A 19956-nucleotide genomic window follows, 5' to 3' on the forward strand; every position below is an offset into this window, starting at 1 on the left:
CATACCTGCTTTTTCTTTAATGACAGCCCAGTCCTCATAGCTGTCAATATGCTCCTTGAGCCGGGAACAGAGCTGCACATTACCCACATAATCCAGGAGAACATCAATGATTGGCCCAGCCCAGCGACTTATCTCTGGAGTAGACACCATTTCACAAAACTTCAAGGAAAAACAGATTGACTACAGTCAATGAATGCACTTGTGGAAACAGCAACAATAACAATGGCCCTGACAACTTGGATGGTCCCACCCTTCTACCAGCTGTGAGGGAAATCACCAGTTTCCCTTCAGAAAACTTAAAAGCCTATTCTTTGACAACTGAGAGTAGAACCCCATCTTTACAATCCCACGATGACACAAATCCCTGGTGAAGTCCTAGCTCTGGAGCATGGAAGAATGATTAATTGTTTACAAGTCCAAAGGTCCTACTTCCACAGAAGTGTGAGGGCAGGGGAAAATTACCCCAAGTCAGTGAGGGGCTGCTGAAAGGTCCATGCAGTCCAGGGCACTATGACCAAGCATTCTGGGTCCCTTTCCCTTCTTGGGAGGGGCTCTGTGGGGCTACTGTGCAAAAGGAGGCTTAGGGAAAGAGGGAGATTCAGCAGAGCACAGCATCTCCTGCTTCTTGTGAACCCACTAGTGTCTGCAGCTTTTGGGGACCAAACACCTTACTAGAAACAAGTTGGGAGAATGGAAGAAATCTATACACAGATGAATCCCAGGTAGTTTTACTCACTTATGAGAGAACTATCCTGGGCCTAATAGAGAGGCATCTTCCTTACTCAGTCCTGGATCAGGCAAATTTTCTATTGCCCACAGTGCGAGCTGCAGAGTACTCTGAGCTATTGCATGGTGGGCTGCTTATGGAGATACTGCAGAATAGACTTAAGGACCCGACTTCAGGTAGTCTGATTTCAAAAAAGTGGTGACTTTTCTTCTCACTTTAATCTAAATTTGTATATTATACCAGTCAGCCTCATCTGTCTCTTCTAGTGTTCAGCATATGATAAAGATATCTGTGGACGTATCTGCATGTGAACAGCCAGGAAGTTTAACATAAATTAAATCATGCTGTGTGAGTAAGAACTCAGGCACAGAGCTGAATCCGATTGAATGATGGTGGCTTAAGCACCATCCATCAGCTTAGTCACTGAGACTGTATGCAAACACGCTCCAAGCTCACACTAAATGGGAAAGAAAATGCACCAGTTTAAACCTCTTTCAGTCTAAGCTCCTGTAACTAGATCAAATTTGATTATACATCCATGAGTCCTAACTCAAAATGCATTAAACCGTTGTGTGGATACTCTTATTCAGAAATAAAATTATATTATCTTACCTAGTAAGGAATAAAGCTGCAGAAAAGGCTATTTTACTCAGGGTGAAAGCATTCACAGAGGTGTTTACTACTCTTCTAACTCTTATTTTTCACTGAACACTGTGTAGTGTTTCCCAGAACAACTGGATACAGTGATGTCTGAAGGATAGCAGTGGACAACCCGCAGTTTCCTACCTGGACTGCTTATAGGAAGTTCAGTTAGTATAGCTGGATGTCATTTTCCAGTGCATATGCCACTGCCATGCAGTTACCCATAGGATGGGTATCTGGGGATCTGCACTATCACCTCCATGCAGCAACTGCTTTATCAGTTTAAATGAAAACACATGTAGAGCAATAAAACACTGGATCTTATTTGCTCTGTTCCCGTCTCTCCCAGAGACCTTGCCTGCCTCTTTCTGTCTTCCCTATTCACAAGCTCAATCTACAAAAGCCTTTTCTGGAATAAACGTGTTTCAACAAACATTGCAGGAAAATAAATGCAACAAAATGTAGGAAAATAATCCAGGCTATGGGATTGACTCAGGGACAAAGTGGCTCTGAGCCTGTGTCCTCAGCAGAAACCTGAATGCCCTCTCGCGGCAGTAGGATACCACTCTCCCCACGTTCATGGATTTGACAGCAATTCTGGAAACGTAGAGGAAGGCAGCAACCATTTTTCTGCATTCACTTTCTCCAGGACACATTAATTTAGTGGCAACAGTAAGGATTTACAGTTATGCATTTTCCAAATCCACTTACAGTAGCTCATAGTCTTATAAAGACTAATCATTCAGATTTATTACCCTTATGTAATCTTACACAAGAAAAAAGAAAATGCATGTCCTTTGTGTGGAGAAGACTACAGTTTCATAAGATCCTCTGTATTTCAAAATACATACCATAGCATAACTATATATCTTGAAGCTACACCACACATGCCTTACTTTTATTAACCAAAATCCTAGCAGTCAAAGCAATTTAAAAACAGTATTAGAGGGAAAGAATTGCTCTTTTGTGTGTATGCATTTGTCCCTTACTGCTCTCTCTATAGGCACAGATAAAATTTTATACAGCTTTCGCTATGTCTGCCTCATGTGGTCTGACCTTTGAGGAGATGACTGTTTGTGAGTGACCTAATATTTTGTTAGACGATAGTTTTAGGTGAGATCCAGAGGGAATGGGTTTTGAGTGGCTAGGATACCATAGAGGGCTACAGACAAACCGTCTCTCCCTGCCTTGGAATTCCATCTCTCTGTTCACTCTACGTGCTACCATATCATGAAACAAGGACTAGAGATGATACATTCTATTAATTTTTCTTTGACAAAATAAGTGGAATCCTGGAAGAATTTTGCTGTGGCAAACATTCTCAGGGAAAAGTCAGCTCTATTTGGGATAAAAGATTATTGTGATGGACTCTTACCATCCTCTTTATAAGATTTTTTTTGTTTGTTTGTTTATTTTCTCCAGATGTGTTACTGGAGAGTAAAGTCTTTTGGAAGACAGGACTGATAATAAGGTAAAAATTTCCTAGGATCTTTTAATATTTTCCTTTATTCTTTCTGCCATTGAAGAACATTTATTGGTAACCATGTCTTTGAGATTCTTCCGAATCCCTCAAAACTACACTTAAACTAGATAGAAACTGATTTATTTCTTCACTGATTCTTTGCAAAATAGAAAGACTGCTGTGTTGAAATTTCTTTTTTGTGTAGCATGTTGAAGGATAGCAAATTTTGATTGGATGGTCAGACTTCATTTGAGGTATATTGGAAGGAGGGAACATACAGAAATCAGGAAAAAAAGTAATCTGAGATTCTGCAAAGTCCATTAAGGTACTGAGAGTCCAATCCCAGCCCAATGGAAGCTGAGCCAGCTGCACTTTGGAAAGTACAGCAAAAATACATGTATAAAATGTGCATATGCAAAATCTGTGTCTTTGAAAATATGAAATCATGGATCTAAATCTCCTAACCTCTTGTGAAAACTTCAAATATAATTCACAGTCATATAGCTAATGTAATAATTTATGCTCTCTCTCCGTGACTGCTTAGCCAGTAGACTTGGAAGGTGCAAATATTTACATTCACTAGTTTACCTTCATAAAGTGAAGTGCTAGACAATTTTAATGTAACCAGTAGCTAAAATTCTGTATCAGACAAAACAAATCTTACAGGACATATAAAAAAAGCAGGTTTCTACTGTCTGTATGCTACCACCCATACATCTGTCAGGAAAATATGCCTCACTCCTGCACCTCAGGCCCAGAGGAAAAGAATATTATAGAACTGTCAGTAAGGCTGTCAAGATGGCTATAATTCACTGTAAATTCAAGCTGGGGCCACAGAGGCTGTTGCCTGCCTTCCTGCTGTCATTGAACATGAACTTGGAACATTCACAGACACTTACTGAGCCTTTTTTCTGTAAATAAAGTGGGGATATTGGCAACTTCTCTCATCAGAAAGTTGTGAGAAAAAATACACTAAATTTGTCAAGGTCTATAGGTAGGAGGTGTCCTCAGAAGTCCTACAGATAGACTGGGCAGTGCTTACCTGTACTATGGTTGGCTCCTTGGTCAGCTGAGGATCATTAAGTCTTTCCCGTCTGTAATTTAATGCAGGGTGGGGGCCATTTCCATACTGACACTCGAAACAGGAACTTGCGTCACAGCCCAGATCCAGGAGATACTTCAGCACAGAGAGGTACTTCATTGAAAACATGATGGTAGCTGGAAATGTGGTGGGATGAGTTGATATATAGGCATCAATGTTTGCTCCATGGTCAAGGAGTAGTTTCATGGTCTTCATGCAGCCATGACGGATGGAGATGAGTAATGGGTTGATGAGGTCAATATTGGGGTTGGCTCCGGCTTGCAGCAGGAGCTCTGTGGCGTAGATATTGTTGTTAAAAACTGCAAAATAGAGGGGGGTGGTGCGTCTGTCCTCATAAAGGCAGGACCGTTCATTGGAGAGGGCACTGTTGACCTCGTAGCCAGCGTCTATCAGCTCTTCCAAGATGTCATCGTTGTTCCGTTCGACCGCCAAGTGCAGGGGGCTGATGCCACTACGTTTGACACGGGTGCGGCTGGTCACAGGGATCAGCATGGAGACAATCCTACCAGCAGGAGAGTCAGCGAATAGCAGTGAGCTCTGGGGGATTTACAAGCCTACAGCAAATCATAGCTTTATGGCTGTACCTGTAAGACAGAGTACTTGGGCACAGGAACAACTTTGAGAGAAACCGGGGTGTAAACTTTAAACCTATCAACAACTCCCTCTGCTCCTACCTTGCCAAAAATGAGAGTTGTGTGACCCCCTCTCTCATGGAGGAACACTTTTTTTTTTTAATTACCACCCAGTTTCTGTGGTGTAATGGCAACTACAGGGCCAACAGGCTGGCACTCACCTACCCTCTTGTAACTTCTCTTAGGTTCCACAGCCCAAATGGCAGACAACCAGCCAGGATCTACCAGATGTCCTGCACCTTCATCATCATGCTGTGGGTAGGACTGGAGGAAAAGGCAGACACCCCCCAGCCTGAGGTGCCAGCAGAAAGGCTGTATTTCCCCACCTTTGTAGGGATTGCTTTATTGCTCAGCAGAGAAGGGTGCCAACGTGAAGTGCTGGCAGGTGTTGTGGGTCACAGCCACAGCAAAAGGCATAGGTTAAAATACATATTTGGTTCCCAGACCTCCCCCGGCAGATTTTACAACTCAGTTATTGCCCTGCATTGATCCCTATCCTGGAGGCCCTCACTGTGTGGCTTTTGGCTGTGGCAAATCCATGGGGCTGTCAATGTCCATCCCAGATCATGGGGAGCCAAAAAGACAATTAGTAAAGGGGAGAAAAAGAAATAAAAATATTCTCCAGGCTGGTTTCCATGTTTTAGCCAAGGGAGAAAAAATGTACAGCCAAGTCCTAAACACCAGTAGTGAAGGATTGCTATTGGAACGCATGATGTGGCCTTAAACACAACAACATAAATCAAGCTCTTCTCATTATGAAATGTGAATTTCAAATATATGATGTATAGGAGCTCTGCAGTTGCAAATCTGTGATCATTTTTATGTCTGCATAGGTGTCATTGGAGTTGCATGACCTACTCAATGGGTTAAACCTTCATTTCCTGCTCATAAAGTTGGGTAGTTTAGACAAGGCACTAGGTTGATTGTGTAGATACAGATAAGTCACCTTTCGGCACTTTCAGACAGAGACTAGGGACCATCCAATGTGAGTCTGCCTGCTGTCTCCAGAGATGACCATGCTCCCTACATAACGTCTGTGGAGAGAGGGATATCTAAATAGGAACTTGTGGGAGTTCAGCAAGCCAAGCACACCTTCTTCTTTTTTTTCCTCCCATGCAGACTCTTCTATCTAGCAGCCAACAGCTTTGGTAACACACAAACATGCAATGTAGGGGCGTGTCAAAGCTCAGTTTCCTACCATGTAGAAAGACTCCTTTAAAATGCTGCTTATCTTCAGCTTGACTGCAATGGCTAGTCCCAACACCGGGCCCTCAAACACATATTTACATAATGAACTAAGCCAAATATAAGTGCCAGTCTCAGTAAAACCTTTATTTGTGACAATCTTGTGATCCTGTGAAATGATCCTGTGAAAGATTGAGCCTCCAACGCTCCCAGGAGCTGAAATAAGAGTTGAAGATGCACTGCACTTTACAGGGTTATGTTCCTATTTACATGATGGACTATTGATGTCTCCAAGTTACTTCTAAATCTCATTTTTAAACAAAAAGGTTTTTTAAATTATGTAAATATCTTGGGAAATTAAGCACTTTTTTTTCTCTAAGCAGCCGCACTAGTTTTCCAGCACTGTGACACTCACCAGGGAGCAGGAGGTTTGGGTGCTGGTGAGTTGGCAACTTCCCACCATCATCAAATGTTCTGTAAGAGCCTAATAACAAAAAGGGCACAGAGCACTGTGAGGACACCATGCCAAGTACCAGCATTAGTCATCCCATGATCAAATGTTTTGAAGATTTAAGGGTCTGTTTTGTTCTTTCCCTTCAGCGTATGTGCTTTAGCCAGCTCTTCACATCTGAGTTAAGGAGGCACTGCATCATTTCAGTCTGCAAGGGGAACCTGAACCTCCCTGCAGGGGTGCCACACTCAGGCTCCACATCCAAATGCTGGAGTGTTCTAGAGGTCAGTACAGTCCCTGTACTCCACATTTGTTTTGGTATGATAAGCAGGAAACATCAAATTTGTATCACTTTCATTGTGTAGCTTGAACTTGTGTCTCTTTCTTGCCCTTTAAAGTGGATTGGTTCAGCAATACAGTGCCTCTATCTCTGCAGCCTTTCCTGTCTCTCTATAGGGAGAATGCAGCTCAAGTGAAAGCAGCCAAGACCAGAGAAGTCAGACTACAGCCCATGTCTGTCACAGGGCTGAGCTTCATGTACCATTTTGAAATGGTGCCAAGTTTCTCCTTATCCCTGACACCTGCTTCTGTGATTTCTATTTATGAGAAATTAAATGGAGCAGGAGGCAGAGCATCCCTAGTAGGAGTGTGCCAAGAGTTTACTGATTTCTATTTACTTAATAAATCTGCTCAGACTTCAAAAAGTCTTCCCTTCTCAGCATCTCAGTTCTGAGGGGGAAGAGTTAAATGACTGCTTGCAATTGTTCTACAGCTCATGAGATGACCCTTGTGAATTTCTGGTCAGTATTGACAAGGTGTCATTTAAAATAAACAAACACCAAGCAACAAGAGTTGACAGTTGAGCCCTGGGACCACATTCTTGGCTTTTTGATGTTAAGGAGCCTTCGTGCTCTGGCAAAAAGTTGAAGTGTGGAATTCCTGCAGAATTACGTACTAAATCTGCAGGAATACAGAGGTCACCGTGAAGGGTGTTATTTTACTGAATACCAAAGGAATTAAGAATGATCAGCCAATTGGGCTAAAGCTTTGTCATTTAGATAAATATTTATAAGAGAATATCTCTTTCTTTTGTCTTTCTCTTGCACTTAGTTTGCAGCAGTTGCGCATAAAAATTTGTGTTGAGTCTTTTACAAGTGAAGGAACACAGAGTTTGGTCTAAATTCTGGTCTCATTTATGCTGCTGGTTGTCAGGAATAACAGATATAAGACCTGAATCAAGCTCTTGTTTTCATAATATGGACTCACGTCGCAGAGTTTCCATGTAAATTTCTTTTCAGGTCATAGTGTGGGACTACTGAGGGGAGGAAAATATTAAGAGAGCTGGGCAAGACTTTATATAAAACCTGGATACAGATCAACTTACTGTACTTTCAGATAAACTTTTTCAAAAGTGGAGCTGGGTTCTGTCTCTGGCGGAAGGAAATGTCTTTGTAAATCAAACCCTGGAGAAAATTTTGAGTCATACCTGTGTTAATCTGTGTGGAGTATCCATGAACATGCTGTAAGTGTATAAACCTGTTACATAAATCGACATTGAGCTTCCCTCTAGAACATACAGCTTGCACAAGGAAGTAGGCCCACTCCAACTACAGAAAATTAATATCCTCAGGTCTAACAAGCTTAATTGACAGTCCCAAGCAAACCTAAACACCTGGATGAAAAACATTATGGGAAGGTGTAATGATGTCGAAAGCTTTTATTCCTTAGAGACTGTGAAATATATAAGAATACACTTTAGCAGTTGTCTGCAAAGATAGCTGTATTGTCCAGAAACAGTCGTTGCAGTTGGATAGACTCTCTCATTTGCCTGTTCTCTCATTTACCTGTTCCTAGAAGTATTTTGATAGAAACTGCAATAGTCAGAAGAGTCCTCTACAGTCGGAAAAGGGGTTTGTCACTGCGAGATGTGACTGTGTTTTGCAAAATTAGCTGTGGGTCACTCACCCTTCCAGCAGCGAAGGGTTAAAGGCAGGAAATAAAACTTGCTGTAGGATCAGAAGTACATGCTATGGAGTCCAGGCTCAGAAGCATGCTGCAATGTCCCAGATTTTGAAAGAGCCAGGCAAACGCTATTTACATGCAAGTGCAACAATCCCATCCTAGACAGCATCTTCTATATTAATATACTGTATCACAGACTGTAGAGTTTGTCCCTTTCCAGAAACATCTCTATTTCAGAGGACTGTAAAAATCTACCTGATTCCTGGTTATTTTTTCCACTAGTTACTATTCTCACTGTTTTAAAGGATATGCTCAGCTCTGTCCCAAACATATTTCATTTCAAACAGAAACAACAGGGTCTTTTTATGCATTTGTCTGCTATAATTAAGAGTTATTTAATCACTCAGTAATAAAATATTTTCCAGACCATGAGCAATTCTTGTCCTTCTTTTCTGAAGCCATTCCAATTTCTTGAAAGGTTTCTGAAAGGGAGGATACCAGAACCGAACACCATATTCTAGCAACAATCTCACTAATGCCCTAGAGATTCACTTAACCACTTCCTGCTGTCAGCAACTGAATTATTGTCAATAAACCTGAACATAGCAGAGATGAATCCAACATCTTCTGCTTGTGCAGAAGAGTCACAATGGACTCATGTAGGAAACTACGCTACAAAAACTATTGAGGACTAGCACTCCCTACCAATAGTTTTTTAATTTCATCTCAAGAATGTTTTGAGGATCTCAGTTTAATCCACTTCCAAGATACATGACGTTATTTAGCTGCAATAGGTGGTGTCTTGGTAAAGTTAAAGAAATCTCACCCCATCCTATCCCAACCTGCAAACACACTCTTCAGTGTATAATTTCTGGCCCAATTTCTGCAAGCAGAAAACCCCGTTCTCAACTAGTAGCTCCCTTGCTTGTAATGCCAAGAATTACATCTGAAACATTACATTCTCCTTTTCATAAGAATGTTAGATTCTTGTCTAAAAGATGAAACTATGAAATTAAATAAAACTTACTCGCAAATCCCTTTTTTGGCTGCTATATGAAGAGGTAACAGGCCATCCTTATTGGCTTTGTTAGCGTCTGCTCCTTGGGACAAAAGAAACTCCACAATATGTACGTGTCCATTTTTACAGGCTTCATAAAGGGCAGAGGCATTATCACTGGCTTGAGTATTTATATCAGCGCCTAGGAAGGAAGAAAATCTTTTAGCACCAAAAGGTTAAAATCAAATGTAAGGAACATACTTTGAATGAACACATACATCTTCATAACACTGGAAATACAAAATGTGCTGGATGGGGATGTCAAGGAGGTCATATCAAAGATGATATAGTCATATCAGTTATATACCATAATATCACAAATTTACATTGGCTTTTAATATGATGGGTATTTTATGAAGGAGAGTTTGTCATGGGTAGCAACCATTACGTCCCAATCATGAATCCAGACTCCATTCAGCTCTAGCTCAAAGGAAAAAAAAACTTTAAAATGGGCTGTTCTTCATATAGCATGGCCTTTCCTTCAAAAATGATAATTCCACTAATATTTATGTGTTTTCACTGTGTATATACACTATTCCTGATCAGGAGTTTGGACTAGATGATCTTGATAGGTGCTTTCCAAAATTCTATGGAGATGTATTTATGATATATGTTTATACGTATCATTCATTCTCTCTATATTCACACTATAATTATATTTATAGAATTTATACTATGTTTTAATTTTAGTACATATCCAGGCGCTAAAACAATACTCTATAAAAAGACATCTGCATAGTGCCAAGCAACAATTCTAAACAGGCTTTATTTGGGCATGTCTTAATCAATGAATATTGCATTTTGAAACTCGGCACCTGAGATCATATCTCTTCACTTCACGAGAGCTGAAGTTTGGCTCCAGGTAGTTTTACAAGAAAAAATAAAAATATTATTAATGAGCTACTAGATTATGTGGGAATTTTTCTTTCTTGAGCTCTAATCTGTGCTTGGCTTAATAAACAACATGCAAGTATAAACCAAGACAATATTTTTTTGCCATGAACAATTTGGAATCTAGCTTTTTCTGTTATAGATATTCAAGGTCCAAAGGCCTGGGTTTTGACTGTCATATACCGTACCATGGTGTTCTCAGGCAGGCTGCTTTATGTGTATCCTAAGTGGGAATGACATTTCACTGGAGTTTTGCTTCTAAACTCCAACAAAGTAATCATGTTTGATCATTAAACATTTCCCTGTGTTCTCACCCTAAGCTGAAACATCTGTGTTGTGTTTGGCCCTTTGAAGGTGCAGTAGCTGGAAACATCAGGAGAACTGCAGTGACAAAACATAATGAGGGACTGTGTTCCTAATGAGAAAGAAGCCCTTTTTATGATGAACGTTGCTCGTCATAAACAATGAATTATATCATTTCCGGGATTTTCAGAGGACCTTTTCAGGCTTGATACAATTGGACAGTTTTATTGGACTTTCTCCTGTATATTTTTCTCAAAATTGAACTTTAAGAAAATCCTCATACCTATCTAGTTTGGAACACAAATCACATTCTGGCTTACTTTCTAACATTGTAGGCATCATGATGGACTAACTGGTCATGTAAAATTTTTTTGACAAGACTAGCTGGGCAGCAGAATACATTTTTTGTTCCCCAACTCTCATATTTTTCTTAGCCATACTAACTGTTTCAGAAGTTTTATTTCATCTCTGTTAAGCTCTTGTTTCACAAGTGCAGGACCCAGATCTTACCTGCATTGAAGATGTTAGCCCACTGTGAAAATGAAATACGCCTCAAAATAGTATTAAAGTATGCTGTGCTTAGTGTAAAGCTGTTTCACACAAGCGGAGCATTAAAAGGTATGTTTAGTATAAGCTAGATTAAAATTCACTCTTTATATGGTTAAAAATGTACACATAGGGAGAGCTAGTCTGCTTCTATTTGATGTAAACCCATTAACTCTACAATAGTACTCTGCCTAATATCAGCAGAATTCGTTAAGAGGAGGACAGCTAACATTGCCCATCACTGCACATGTTCATAAGCAGATGGGGTAGGCTAAAGTTCAACTTCTGCCATCTATTACCACCTACATCTGTCTTTTATGACTGATTGGATTTTGGGCTACGTGTTTCAGCAATGTGAGTTTAGAAAGCTCAAGAAATGCAGTTAGACAGCACCATATTACTTCCCAGAGTAGGTGACCATGAATGAATGCTGAAGAAGTGTACGCGTCTAGATCATACCCTCTGAAAGACCCTACCCAATTCCACCATCTGGAAAAATGGGGTTTTAGTGCCTCTGCAGGCTAGGTCTTGCCTTCAGAGACACAAAGAATGTGCCAGGGAGAGTTACTGGAAACTTCTAATTATTAAGAATTAAATGAATAAAGGCATGTACTGGCACAGCTGTACTCACCACATTTTGCAAGGTATCTCAAGGCTTCCAGCTGCCCACTCTCAGCTGCCACAAATAAAGAAGTGATCCCGTAGGCATTTGCCGACTCAATCTTGGCACCCCCTTTCACGAGGATATCAATAATCTCCAGGTCATTTCGGGAGACAGCCTCATGGAGAGCAGTCCATCCTCGATTACAACGATGGTTGGTATCTGCATTGTACTGTATCAGGAGTCTTGCGGCCTCCGCATTTTTACGCTCACAGGCTGTTTTGGAAAAATGGGAAGAGACTAGGGTAGGCTTTTTGAAAATATTCATGTAGCCTAAGGCAGTGTAACACAAGTAAGCCATAGTAAGACCAAAGACCCATTCAGGTACGAGGGCCAAGGCTGCTGCCAAACAACACTGTCTGGGACTCCTAAAGGATGTGATAGTGAAAACAATCTTCAGCTGGGAGGTGGTGGGAGCTAAGTGTCCTATGCAAGGGTTGTGCCAAGCTTGGTACTTGGTGGAATCCAGCCTAGCACATTTGTACCAACTGGACGCCACAGTGACCAAGTGAGGTGACAAATGTACAGGAAATAATTTACAAAGAACAAATATGTTACATAAATCGCATGACATGAACACTTTCTTTCCACATTCTGTGCAAACTGACCCTTTATCTTACTGTCCTGGACTGCAGATAAAGCTCTATATAGACAAGAAAACAAAAAAAAAAGCTCAGACCGATAGTACGAGGTAAAGGATCCTTAGAAAACAATAATTGTGTGAGTCAGTAGCACTTTCTCCCCCTGAAACAATTTTTAGTTAAAGACCATCCTGAGCTAAAGAAAGGTTCTTAATCATTAATAGCATTTTGTTGATTTTTATTCTACCAATTTGTCCCATTGCTTTTTGAATCTCAAATCATCAGGTTTCCCACACACTTTTATGGTGGGATCCCAAACCAAAGGTACATAGGATAAGCAGCTACATTTACGAATCCAATTAGCATTTGTTGTACAATGTACAACGTACAGAAGAGAGGCTGGCATATTTCATAGCAATTGGGTTTTTTTCTTTGAAATAATAGTGTCTTTTTTTCACAGTGGTCCCACCTTTTGGTTGTGATCCTTCCCTTGGGATATCTCCATGGCTTCTTCCCCATAAACAGGTGTCACTCGAGTACTGAAAGCAACTATGTAATTAGATGCTTCTGTAATTACCTATCTATAGCTCTGAAGAGTTTAATTTGCTTCCATATGAGGAATGGCTACTTTGTTATGATAGACTTTTTTTTATTTGTTTTTTTGTTTGTTCATTTGTTTGTTTGTTTTTGTTGTTGTAAGATAAACTAGAAGATATTGCTTCAATGCTAGCACATAGCTATTAAGAGTTTTTCTCTGGCTAAAGGATGTTTTCATACCATTGTTGTTGTTATTATTATTACTATGAGCACTACTATTACTACCACTACTGTGTGTTTAATGCACAGCTGAACAGCTTTCCTTTAGCCAACTAAAAGCCAGAATTTTAATACAAAAGCATTTTAAACTGAGCAGCTCTAATGACAGGCATCCAAAGTTGGAGGTAAGATTTGTGTTTTAACCAGTAATATGTGCTTTTAATGTTTTAGAGTGCTAAAAATTGTCATGGCAGGAGCAAAGGCGGATTGACGTGAAGGTGTGAGAGAGATAATCTCCTTCTATGAATCTCTGTGATATCATGGATGTATTGCTATTCTGCTAAAGAAAGAAAGTGGTCTTTCCAACTAACAGCAAAGTAATATGTCCGCGTTAAATACTTTATCCACCTCACTGAATTGTTTATAATTTTATGCCTCTCCATAGGACACAGCTTGGCCTGACTCACATAGTATATGAATCACTGGCATGTCTACAGTTACTGTACTCTCACATCGAACATGGTCCTACTGTTTAGAAAAGCATACATATTCCAGTACTCTCCAGCTTTCTGTAAGTTTGGGACTTTGCGTAGACAGCCTGTGCTTAGGGCCCCGCTGAACCTCTCACACTCCACCCTCAGCACCACATCAAAGCCTGCACCCTGCAGGGCAGCTGCTAATCCTGTTTCTGTTGCAGATAAGAAAAAAGGCCATGGCATGGCAGGTCAGACATAGGAGATAGAGGACTACTGCAGGGAAGTAGAAAACAGGAGCTAATTGCTGAGTTTCTGCCCTTCATCACAAGTGATCCTGCAGTTCTGCCTTATTGGCGCCAGAAGAGCTCAGCATCCCTGGAAAAGCAGCTACACACCTTTGTAGAGCGGCGTTTCTCTGGCCTTGTTGGAGATGTCGGGCTCAGCCCCAGCCTGCAGCAGGGTGAGCAGGCAGTCCAGGTTGCCCCGGCTGGTGGCCAGGTAGAGAGCTGTCTCCTCATTGAGAGTGCGTTGGTCGATGGTGCCGGGGTACGCTGTGGAGGAATGGTGAGCCCAGAGTCATTACAGCGTGTAGTGCACAAGTATCTACAGCATCATCACCTTCCAAAATCCCTGGAGTTTCAATAAGTTTTTATTGTTTCTTTTCCTTTTCCATGATCAATGTAAGTTAGGAATATACTATAAAGTTACTATAATTCAGATTGAGTATCTAAATCTGTCACCAGTTTAGATTAAAATGTTCAGCTATGGCCACTAGTGATGCAGAAAGCCGTTGAGTAACTTCAGCAGCAATTTGAAAACAAACTACAAGAGTTAACTGCCTTCAAGCACCAGCAAAGAGGTGATGGGTTGGATCTCCAGCCAGTGGGAAGTGGGGTAATTCCTGTCAGCTTTGGCAGATGAGCGGCTCATAATAGTAGAGAGCTCAGCTTCAAGGCTTTAGTGTGAGAAATCCATGGCTTGGCAGGATCTATCCCGATATCACTTTCTCCCAAATATCCTAACTTTTAAGGCTTCAGTTTGGAAACCTACTTTCGAAGAGAAAATGAAATTAATATACAGTCAGAGAGGTTGGAAAGAAGTTTCACACACAGTCCCAGGCCAGAATTGGGATGCTGCTAATACTGCCTTTTAGTTTATTCATATTCTTCTTCTCCCTTTTGTAATTAATTAGTGTTAAGTTCACTGACCTTTTTGCAACAGGCTCAGGCAACCCACTTGGCCGTAGTATGCAGCTTCGTGGAGGGGTATCCAGCCATCCTTATTAGGTTTAGAAAGGTTTTTTCCTGATTTCATCATGTTGCATACTGCTTTTTCATCTCCATCCTTGATCGCTGCCACTACAGGGTCAAGTTCTCTTTGAAACAAGATTAAAACTTGATTACTGCTTCCTTCATTACTGAGAAGCTTTTTGGAGCAACATTACTGTATCATTTGACCAAAATAGTGAACCCCTTCAGCCTATATACCAAGTATTTGTGGCCCTGAGGTGTCTTACCACAGGGCCTGTAAAGGTAAAATTTGTCTTCTCTAATTTTACCATTCTCAGCAAATCAGAAGAATCACTCTCTAGAGGAACTGATCTCTTTCCTCAGAGAGTAAGGAAAGTGTAGGTGTAACTAATCTCTGACATAAACACTTATTTTAAGTATCTGGATTTGGGGAATACTAGCCCTGCCCTTGCTCTATACACTGTGAAGTGTCCATGGCTGTGATAATTACATCACCTTGCTGTCCCATGTGGCATGGTGCTTCCATATGAGCTCTTTTAAATAAGATCAGCTTTTAAAGAGCATTGCCCCTGTTCACCACTGAAGAAATTTTCAGATTTGCAGGTGGCTTTTGCAAAAATTATCAATAAATCTTACTCTTGTATTTTGAAAATACTTCCTATTTCCTTACACAATCCCGTTTTCAGAATTTAGCTGATCCAATAATCACAGAATCACAGAATATACTGAATAGAAAGGGACCCACAAGGATCGTCGAGTCCAGCTGCTGGACCTGCACAGGACCATCCCCAAGAGTCACACCATGTGCCCAAAAGTATCATCCAAACGCTCCTTGAACTCAGTCAGGCTTGGTGCTGTGACCACTTCACTGGGGAGCCTGTTCCAGTGCCAAAACACTGCCTGGGTGAAGAACCTTTATCTTGTATCCAACCTAAACCTTCCCTGACATAACTTCAGGCCATTCCTTCGGGTCCATGTGAACATTAGAGTGTTTGTCTTGGCTCTCCTTTTTTTCATCCAGGGACGGCTGAAAAAAAATACACCCACCTGAATGAAATTCTGAGCCGCCCTTCATCATGTCATCATAGAGATCCAATGCTATAGTTATTTCAGCATTGAAAAAACAGATTTTCCGAAATAGTAACTACTTCAGACACTATTGACCTTAAAAAATATGTCTCCAGTGTCTCAGTAAGACATATGAGATGCTGGACACTTCTGAAAATCTGTTTGTTAGCTGTTAAGTAGTTCATGACTTGGTCCAACAAACCACTCACAGGCTCCACAGAGTCAAATAACTTCTAGACACAAGGATTAAAAGGAATAAAAAAATATTATGGAGGAAGTGAATATTTAAAAGTCTCTCCAGAGTTCAAAGTCATTGAAATGTGTAGAATCAGTGGAAATATAAATAACATGTAAGCAATCTTTTGTTTGGTGCTACCTAGTTTTGATACTTTCAAGAAGAGGGTCACTGTGAAAATCTACAAAAAGCATAAAGTTTGCTCCATGCCACCCAGCATGAGGCACAACGAGCAGCCTACAAGTGCACTTTGCCCTCGCAAGCCTTCCCTCTGCCAAGGATGCATTCCACACACTCCGGGCAGTGACCCATTTCTCCAAGCTCTGTAAGAGTGGTTGCAGAGCAGGGCTGACCCAGGCACATCAGTCCTTCTGCAGAGCAACAGTGAGAGCTACTGGGAGTCTCCCCACACAGCAGGAGTCACAACACTGCCTGACAGTCACCATGTCCCCAGTCAGCGGTGCCTGCAGCAGGGCCTGCTACCCTCCTTCCACCTCATCTGAGGCTACCGGGAGCATGATAGAGGCAGGGAGCTGGGAAGCGGGTCCTCTACAGCCAAGTCAGGCAGGACCCCTGTTCGTGGTGGACAGCAGCTCTGTGCATGATGGTGGGCTGTGCCTTCCAGTGTTGGCATCTGCTCGGGCTCCTGCTGAGCTGTGCTGGGACAAGGCAGCCACGGTTTTCTCATTTTGATGCACTAAATAACTAAGCTCTAGGACAGCCAACATTGCAAAAGGAAGAAGCACTTTTCCGGTTCTAATGGGAACTTGCAAAAAGTTAATGTGGGCTATACTTTCAGAGACAGAGAGCAAGAGATTCATGAAAACATAGGAGCATTTGTGGTTTGAACTAACTCTGTGGAGAAAAACTTGCAGTCCTGAAGCCAGAGAGATGTGGGAGACAGGTGCGTGTCTCAGAGAGACTGTTAGCATAGGCAGGGTAAGAATACAGCATGTGTTAAAGGTCATGCAGGGTAGTGATTATGGGAACAACCTTAAACTCTAGTTATGACAGAATGAAAGTCTAAAATACCACAATAGAGTGAGATCAGAGACATAAAAATATGGGCAGGTTAGTACAGGACTCCTCACAAAGCAGATTACTGGTAAAACCTCTGTATTTAGTGCGAGTTACAGGAGCAACACTGGATTCCATTTTCTTGCAGGGGCTGGACAGACCAGCAGCCTGAAACTCACCAGGCATCACTAATTTCAGTTTGCCCAAAGGTACCCAATCTGCGCCATAAACACTGATATTAGCATTGAAAGAAAAGTCACCAAGCTGCTTCTCTGAGGATAAACTCAGGGCCTTGAAGTAGAACAGGCGTACTCAATACCTATGCCAGAGAATGGGAGAAAACACCATTTCCCAGGTGAAAAAGTGCTTGGTGCCCCTTGCTCCTTCTCTACAGCTGAAAGCAGTGATTTCAAAACAGTATAGTCACAAAAATAGCAAGAGTGGAATGGGGAGAGATATGGGGGACAAGGTCAGGCGTTTTGCCTGAGAAGATAGCAGCTAGAGCAGGCAGCTGTCTCCCTGGTCACAGCCCTCCCAGGAGGAATCAACTGACCTCCGATAACTGCCAGGCTGAGGTCCCAAGGACACTGCTGTATCTCCAGGCTGTTTAAAGTACCCTGGGGACTAAGCCTAAAATTGCTAATTTTGTACAGATAATAAACTTTTATACAGGTGATAGAAATTGAGCATTTTGTTGAAGTCAGCTGACAGCAACTATTGGCATCTCTGGCTGGGAGAGGAGGCGGAGGTGGGGGATCTTCATCTTTCAACGCCTCTAGCACCAGGCTGCTGAAACCATCTGTTGTTCTCTGCAAAAGTTCATGTTACACATACACTGGGACCTCAGGATTTGGGCACGTGATAGAGTTACCGGCACATGATGAGCTACTGCATGCCAGGTGGGCCACGGCAGGAGGCTGTGCATGGGGCTGGCACACAGCAAATGCAAGGTGAATCACGTTATCTGAGACCTCAGTGAAAGCAGGAGGGTATCTGGTGGTAGGGTTAAAAATGTGTGAAGAATCAGTTACTATTCTGCTTAAGCCCTCAGATCTTGAATGAAGCAAACTTCTGTCGGGTTCCTTGACCTTAAATGATTCCTGAGTAAGATGAGGGGGTTTACTGGACGAGGCTGCAGATGCTTTAGCCAAGCAAATTCCAGATCAGAACAGAAAGTTTAATGAATCTCCATGTGAAATCCTTGTTTTCTGCCTGGTCTATAATTGGCTGTTATAAAAACCCAGCATATTCTGCTGCCTGGATTTCATCAGATATAGAAAAAACAAATATTAAAACTATGATGTAAGTCTTAATATCTGATGAAATCTTAACCTTATAGGCAATTCAAAAGAATTACTGCATTTCAAAGGCCAGTAGCCAAGACAATAAATACTCATTGCAGATGAGATATATGGTGAGGTCAATTTGGAGTGCTGCAGAAGAGGTTCAGTGGAGCATGGAAAAGTTCAGGAAGCTCTTTCTTTTCCTGACAGCCTGGAGTGATGCAGGCAGCATTGAAGCAACAGCACTTCCCCAGGTGAAGCCAAATATCCCTTCCTAGATCTGAGACTAGGGTAAAATATCATGCCATCACGCTCTCCTGTGGCTTCCCAGCTATATTTTTGCTCTCACTTGGCAGAAGAGGAGGGCTGGTTTATCAGCCTTATCCCAGCCTTCTTGTGGGCTGAACTCAATCAAGCTGTTTGATGCAGAAGAACAGCCTGCACCCCACCCTGCTGCTGGACCCAGAGCATCACAGAGGCATGCAAGGAGTGCAGAGCATCTACTGAGAGGATGTGATTTCAGTGTGGCCAAGGGGAGCTGGCAGTGACAGGGATAAGGCAGGCTTCATGCTGCAGCAGAAAGAGGTGTTCACAACGTCAGGGAGGGCAATGGCAGTGGAGGGCCAGGAACAGACCCTGCATCAGCCAGGATGCAGGGGGAAGTGAGGAAGACTGTAGAGCTGGGTGAGGGATGAAAGGAAGAAGAGTCTTGGAGGAGTAGTCCCTGCAACCAGGCATCCAGGGAGAGACTTGTAACACAGATAAAACAAAGTAGATTTGAACTGGGTAGATAAAAAGGGCAGAGAATTTTTTTCTGCAAGGATACAGAGAAGTGCTGCCTACAACACTTTTCTCTTGTCATCTGATAGCTAAGGGCAGGTGCACGTATCTACTCTGCCTGCAGAGAACCGTAATAAACCCCTCACGGCCCAGACATTTCCACTACACACAGGCACTGTGGCAGAGCTTAGGCCACCCTCTTGCCCATCTGCTTTCCTCATCCAAGACTCTGTTCACCTAAGCTTATTTGCAGCCCTCCCAACAGCAAAGCACAGCCAGGAGGATCAGAATCAGTCAAGCTAGTTTCCTCTTTGGGCAAGTAAGCCCTCTTCAGTGTGGCAGAACAGCATAGGTATGGCTGGGAAAAGGCATAGCATCTTGGGAGCATTTATAAAATATTTACTTTGAAGGACTGCACTTTCTCACCTTGTTTATATATGGTGATACATTTTTTTCCCCATTCTTCCCCATTGTTGAACCCTGAACTTAACACCAATGCAATATGCAATTACTATCAGCACCTGCCTGCCTCATCTACCATGTTGATAAGTGAGCCAGTCTATGTAAATCACAGTGCATTTGTCCCTTCCCTGCCATTCTTGTCACCTCAGAGCTACTGACTGACCAAGAATCCCCAGGACATGCACCGAACGGATGCAGAGAGATGAAGAGGGAGAAGGGAACAAGGGAGGTTTGAGGTGACTCAACTGCAAGAGCCTGGGCATGGTCTGGGGCAGCTAGGAGGTAGGAAGGAAGAGCAGGAGTGCAGTGAAGGTGTGGTGCAGGTGTCAGCAAGACCTCCTCCAGATAAACACATCATCTCCCCCCACCAGACACCATCGCCACCCAGAAGAGATGTCTTAGTGGGAGAGTGGGTAGCAAGGCTTGT

The 19956-nt window shown here is 42.1% G+C and overlaps 1 protein-coding gene across 2 annotated transcripts in view; it reads right to left on the minus strand.

Moving 5' to 3' along the window:
• ASB2 (ankyrin repeat and SOCS box containing 2) overlaps positions 1 to 19956 on the minus strand; it is a 33586-nt gene that overhangs the window by 5197 nt on the left and 8433 nt on the right. For both annotated transcript variants that reach the window (XM_027673879.1, XM_027673880.1), the window contains 6 exons: positions 14643 to 14809; positions 13830 to 13985; positions 11592 to 11837; positions 9191 to 9362; positions 3874 to 4435; positions 6 to 159 (listed from right to left, as the gene is read on the minus strand). In XM_027673879.1, the coding sequence (XP_027529680.1) occupies positions 6 to 159; positions 3874 to 4435; positions 9191 to 9362; positions 11592 to 11837; positions 13830 to 13985; positions 14643 to 14809 (1457 nt within the window). The remainder of the gene's footprint in view (positions 1 to 5; positions 160 to 3873; positions 4436 to 9190; positions 9363 to 11591; positions 11838 to 13829; positions 13986 to 14642; positions 14810 to 19956) is intronic.

This window comes from Neopelma chrysocephalum, unplaced genomic scaffold (assembly GCF_003984885.1).
Source record: "Neopelma chrysocephalum unplaced genomic scaffold, ASM398488v2 Primary Assembly neopelma1_24, whole genome shotgun sequence".
Lineage (NCBI taxonomy): Eukaryota > Metazoa > Chordata > Aves > Passeriformes > Pipridae > Neopelma > Neopelma chrysocephalum.